Below are 6489 nucleotides of genomic sequence, written 5' to 3' on the forward strand. Positions count from 1 at the left end.
ATTTATAGCACACACACCGTTTCCACCGGTGGATGCGAGGTCCCTGCGTCCCGACGACCCGCATGCACCGATGCAAGTAGCAAGCCGCCTGTAGCGCATACAGCGCTCCGCACAGCGCTTTTCTCCATACCGACTTCGTTCTAAGCTGAGGTGCGATCCCGCTAGGAGACACTCTTAGGAGGAACGGACATGCCGAGCCCTTCTAAAGGGCTCCCCTTTTTCCTTCACGGCTGGGTCTCAGTACCCGACAGCCCCGCCCGGTGATGCTGTCGAGGTCGATAGGGACAGCAGTAGACAATATGAAAAAAAAAACGAGTGTGCTTTAGACCACACGACTAAGGTAATTTTTTTTAGCTCCATCTAACTTAGATCTCCCTCTCAACTTCCGTTCGCATCACCCGATCACACTTTTCGTAACGCTCTCGTCACGCATTCACCAGCTTACTCCTCAAGTTAAGCACGCATAAAGAAGTTTTACTTCAAAAGTGTATTCCCACCAAATCATTTTCATCAAAATGTTGCCAAGACGAGACCCAAGTTTTTAACTGCACAAGTACTAAGTTCACTAGCTAAACTTGTTAAAAAAATGTGAAATGGCCGTTACGTCAAAAAGTATACGTCAAACAAACAGAAATAAATACACAAAATAGTTAACAAAACTTTTATTATGTACGATTTTATTTTTGTGTTACCCACACATTAGGAATTCTAAACATTTTTGAATATCATATCAAAAATTTCGCAAATAAAAAAATCATCATATCAAAAATTTCGATCTAGCGTACATCGTTCCATAGCTTAATTGGCTAGAGCGCCGACACGGTCAGTCGGAGACGCAGGTTCGATCCCCGCAGGAACGCTCAATTTTTGATATGATATTCAATAATTGTGTTTGCAGGCAAACGAAGAAAAACCGCCTTCAATTATATCGACAAGTATTACAACGTAGGTAGACAAAAAAATTGTCGAGTAACTACGATTGCTCCAAAATTTGTAATCAGATCTTCATGAAATTTAAATGTGACCATGATAAACATCAGCTTTTGATTAAATTAAAAATCATCAAAATCAGTAACCCCAGTAAAAAGTTATGCGGATTTTCGAGGGTTTCCCTCGATTTCTCTGGGATCCCATCATCAGATCCTGATTTCCTTATAATGGTACCACACTTAGGATATCTCCATCCCAACAAAAAAAGAATTATCAAAATCGGTTCATAAACGACGAAGTTATTCCCGAACATACATTTAAACAACACAGTCGAATTGAGTAACCTCTTTTTTTGAAGTCGGTTAATTAAAATAGTCTTCAGTAATGTCTTCAAATTGATTGAATCTTTTGATAATTTTTTTGTCTCTAGGAACTAATTTATATGCATTGGTGAGTAATGTATTATTAAACAACTTAGGGAACTTTGAAGTACTAATTCCATACAAGGGTTTCAGTACTAACTTAAAAAAACACTATGATATATTGAATAAAAAAAAACTATTTCATTTTCATGTTCCAGCATTTAAAAAAACCTTTATGGAAGTATATTAATAAAAAAAAATAGATATTTTTATTAAATTACAACACAATTATACAACAAAAATCACTAAAAAAACTAGATATTCAGCACATAAAGATTTCCACAACAGTTAATTTAAATTAAAACAAAGACTTACAAAACTATTTCTCAGTTTTTTTCTTTTAACCGTCACAATTAACACTGCCATTTAAACAGGATTTACCATGACCATCAAACCCCCACACTGTCATCCCGTGACCATGGCACTGCTATCATCGAAATATTGGTAATGATCGGTAAGTCCCGTTCAAATAAAACAAACTTAAATGTCCTTGATAACAATGTGATTAATAGATCGTCCGTCACAAGTTAGTCGGTATGGCTCTGTACAGTCTGAGTCTGGATTCAGACAGCGCTGCCAGTATTGTTTCCCCATTCATCTGAGTAGAGCATACATCTAGAACTGGTTCAGCAGCCGGGAGGGACAGGGTCCTCGCACCATCTAGGCCGTGGAGGTAAAGAGCCGAGTCACTCTCCGAATGGGCGGCTACCCATGTCTGTCCAGGAGCTTTAACGAACGCACTCCTGGACATGAGTGCTGACCGATGTGAACCAGGGAACGTCTGATCCACGTCGAAAACTATCTCGCCGCTGGGCACGCTTGCCTTCAGTCTACATAACGTCAGTCTTGATCTCTCATTAACACCCCCTCGACGAGACAAAAGTGCTCTATGAGATTCATTATCATATCTAAGGGACATAAAGGGACCGTCGACTGGCAACGGTCGGGGCTCCCTTTCCCCCGTATTAGCTACCCAAAGCCAACTGGAGTTTAGCTGACAAGTCAGTAGGCCATATTCCGTCGAACACAGCGAGACAACCGGGGACAGGTCTCCTGGAGCGTTCATTGTATGCATATACGTTCTCGGATTCCTGACATCATAATGGTGGACCACGCCTCCTTGACCGCCCACGTAGAACTCGTGACTGCGCAAGAAGTCCCATGAGCAAGACCATAAAGACTGGCCGCATTGTATGGACATACTTGGGATGCCCCTTTCAACGATTCGCGCCGCACTGTCCAGTCCCACGCTTAGAAGCAAATCCCTTGGCTGCGAATATTTCACATCTCTTATTGGTTTTACGTGCAAATTAACGAACTGGCCAAGTTTATAATCAACACAGCTGATCTTTCTAATACCATAACCGGGAAAAAGACTAGTGTTGCTCTTCTGGGACACATATATTTCGCAAGTTCTGTTATTAAATGTCAGGACTCTACAGTCACTGTTTTTGCATATCTCAATATTTTTCTCCAACGCGAACCGCCAAGACCGTCTCGGAGCTTGTTCTTTTGTACCTTGACTCTTCATCAGGGTACTTCTGAGGACTTCTAACTGCAGCGCACAGGCCCGATAAGCTATTCTAGACTTTTGGAGTTCCAGTTCTGTTCTACTTTTTTCAGCTTGAAGGTTTTCTATCTGCTTTTGTAATGTCGTCATTTGCGTCGTATCCGCCGCCACCAATTTTCTAGCATAAATAAATCTCAAATCTTTCAAAGTCGCCTTGCTCTTACAAGTCGGGCAGGATCTGTCTTTTGTGCTCTGAGCCTTCAACCACCTTTCAACGCACTGCGCGCCGAATAAATGACCACATTTCAGAGCCACCAATCGATGGTCTCCAGAGTTGCCCCAAGTGTCTAAACAAATTGGGCAAGTCTCACCATCCATGTCATCGTTACGAATCGGCGAACTTATTTTCCTAACTTTAGCGGGAGGTTCGTCTAGAGATTCATCTTTCTTGGTATCAGCGTCCGGGAATGATGCTAGACTGACTGATTCTTGATTTACGGTTTCTGTGTTACTTTCCTCTGAATGTTCAAAAGCAGAACTAGAGTCATCATTGATGCCGAGACCTGGTCTCCAAGGAACGAGGGGAGCCAGTTCTCGTACCGTAGCTCCGGCTTCAGAGTATCGCACTTGAGAGGAGTTGGAGTTGTCATTATCGACTCCCATATTTGGCCGCCAATTAAAATCCCTTGGTTCATTACTTGCTTCATTATTGCTAGAAGTAGTTGCTTCAATGTCACTATTTTGAGCATTGTTATCTTGCACGAGATCTGGTGGCGCCAGAGAGTTCGAGTCCTCCCATTCTACCGGTCCTGGAATGATTCTTAACGGTGTTTCTACTCGGTCAGAGTCTTCTTGGGAATCTTCGTCCATGTTTATGCATATGTCTCTGTAAGAAACCAACATAAATGGATGTTTAAAAAGATGTTGTCTAATGCTAAGTAAGATTAAAGTTATGGGCTGGATGAAGATTGTGGAAAACCAGAATGTCTGGCGTGAACTTGGGGAGGCCTATGTCCAGCAGTGGGTTGCGATAGGCTGAACTGACTGAACCATCAGTTTTCTAAATACTAGTAATGATGTACAACATAAAATAAACACTACAAACTGAAAAGCCTCTAATAACGTAAGATAACAATACACTTTATTGTACACCAACACAGAAATAATACATATCAGATTTATTTTAACTAAGTATCATAGGGTGCAAAGGGTGGCCTTATCTCTGAAAAGCAATCTCTTCCAGGCAACCTACGGGCAGAGGAGATGGTGTTGTGTGGTTGTAGGTATACAAATTGAGACATAAACGTTAATAACTGTCATCATCATTTCAACGTGTGTTTTTGTTTAAATGGTTTGAAAACATGTATAGAATTTAAGGCTGGCCTAATTTTGAGTAGTCCGGTCCCAGGGCAGCGTGGTACTCTAACAACTAGGCTTGCCCCTAGCCACGCATCCATCCGCGCGGCAGACGTTGGATTGGCGGAGAGGGTAGGAATAGGGAAAGGGAAGGATAGGTGGTGTGACAAGGAAGATTGGTAAGTTAGTGTGGGGAATAGAAAATGTAGGATATTACCGCCCAGAGGGTAAGGGATAGGACAGTGACAGTAATAGCTAGGGAAGCCGGGGTCGCATACCCGTATACCACAACTACCGGACAGGATGACTATCCCATGACTAATAATAACCAAATAATACCAATTAAGGGAAGTCTTGAAAAAAGGGCAGGTTAAGAGTACCCTAAACCGAAGAGTATGTATGAAGGGAATATTGAAAGTGGACAGAGTGAAAGAAGTATGTAAGGATCGTAGCAAGTGGAAAGAAGTGGTCTCTGCCTACCCCCACTGGAACGAGGCGTGATTATATAATGATGATGATGAATTTAAGACACATATGTATATAATACAAACATGTAATAAATCTATTTAATTTTTTTATTATTAATGTATTTATATCATAATATAATATAATACAAAATGAAGCTGTTTTAAGGAAACTTAGCATAAATAGAACTCAAATATTGTGTATAATTGCATGTGTTGATATACAATCCAGTGTTGTTTACATTTCAAAATTTTAAAAAATTATAATGTTACAACTATATAAGAAGTGGAAGTGGATAAATAAATATCTAACGAAAATCAGAGGACAACCCAGCCAGGGTCGCGCAAACGTGACAGCGGACTATCGACGCCGATCTGCGAGCTGTCGGGCTTAGTTGGAGAGACGTGGAGCGTGAGACACAGGACAGGAGAGCGGATGGAGACGTTTCATGAAGGTCCTCTGTACCAATGGGGTACTACCATAGGACAACAACAATATACTTAAGACACATTACACATACACACAAGGCTTTAAAGTGATATTGTCTATTTACGTATTTAGTTTCCCATTGTAAGCGTAAAAGCATAAAAAACGGTACTTACAATTTTCACAAAATACCCAAAAAAATGTCAAAGTTACAGATGATTTTTTTACTTAAAAATGGAACTGGCGCCTTTTGTAGGCGTGGAGATGAGAAACAATTATCATATTTGTAATAATACTTGATGAGATATAGTTGAAACTTAAATTAAACAATAACAATTTAAAAGTTTTTTTTATGAATTAAAGCGAAGTTAAAAGTCGCTAAACTCTAAACAATGTTACTTTTGTTGTCTGTGATTCGAAATTTATGACAAAAGATGTTCGGATAAGCATAACGTATCGCACAAAAAACTATATTCGTATGGTTTCAAAACAGAAACACATACACGCTTCATAATTTTTAAATAGGTATAAAATATTTTATTGTATCATAATTTATAGTTTGGAGTAGCAAATCATTCTTTAATTTATACAAAAATATTAATATATGACACCAAAATATCGATATTGATTATCCGATTTTACGTACCATGTTGGTATTATTCGTATTTATTTATTTGTCCTTTAGGTTGGCAGTAGTGTCAGAATCGCGAACGGTAGTCATAACGGGGCTGTACTCGATCCTGTTTTTTATTTAAATTAATCTACTCAACGAGCTTTCATTCGTGACTTATTTGTGTTAAACATAATTTAAGCCTAAGTATAAGTAATTAAACGTAATCAAGTCTCTATAATAATGAGCTGTGGTTAGATAAATCTCGTTACAAGTTGGTGAATGGTCTAATGGCGGCTGTGTCTCGGTACCAAAAACAAAATGTTTGTGTAGTGTGTTAAAACCTATTGGATTGTTACGTTGTGATGTTAGCTATCACTGGTGAGTATCTTACAACTATATATTAACTCATAAAGCTACGTAAAAGTCTCGTATCTCAACAAAAAAACGTCATAAGTTTAACACCAATAAACTTTTCGTAACAGCAATTTCCACATACGAAACCATTTTGTAGGCCAGCGTTAGTCAATAACCAGCTCGGGGCTAACCCTGTTGACATGTTAGTGATATATATCGTAACAAAATAGTGTCGCAAGTTTATTTAGGTCACATCGGATGCGCGCGCCTCTCCTGACGTCATACCTACCCCAGCCGCACCCCCGAATTCACTTTCGAAATAAGTTATATGTAGCTACAGAACAACCCCTAAATAGGGCACCTGGATTCTCTTATACAATATGTGTTTACCCCTTTATTTGATACCAGGTCAG

At 39.6% G+C, this 6489-nt stretch overlaps 1 protein-coding gene across 1 annotated transcript; it reads right to left on the reverse strand.

Annotated features, from left to right (window-relative positions):
* Positions 1 to 1544: 1544 nt before the first annotated feature.
* Positions 1545 to 3732, reverse strand: LOC123665838 (E3 ubiquitin-protein ligase RFWD3-like). Its single transcript, XM_045600072.1, has one exon. It carries the CDS (start codon positions 3730 to 3732, stop codon positions 1873 to 1875), a length of 1860 nt encoding a protein of 619 aa, XP_045456028.1. The 3' UTR covers positions 1545 to 1872.
* Positions 3733 to 6489: the final 2757 nt, after the last annotated feature.

This window comes from Melitaea cinxia, chromosome 25 (assembly GCF_905220565.1).
Source record: "Melitaea cinxia chromosome 25, ilMelCinx1.1, whole genome shotgun sequence".
Classification (NCBI taxonomy): Eukaryota; Metazoa; Arthropoda; class Insecta; order Lepidoptera; family Nymphalidae; genus Melitaea; species Melitaea cinxia.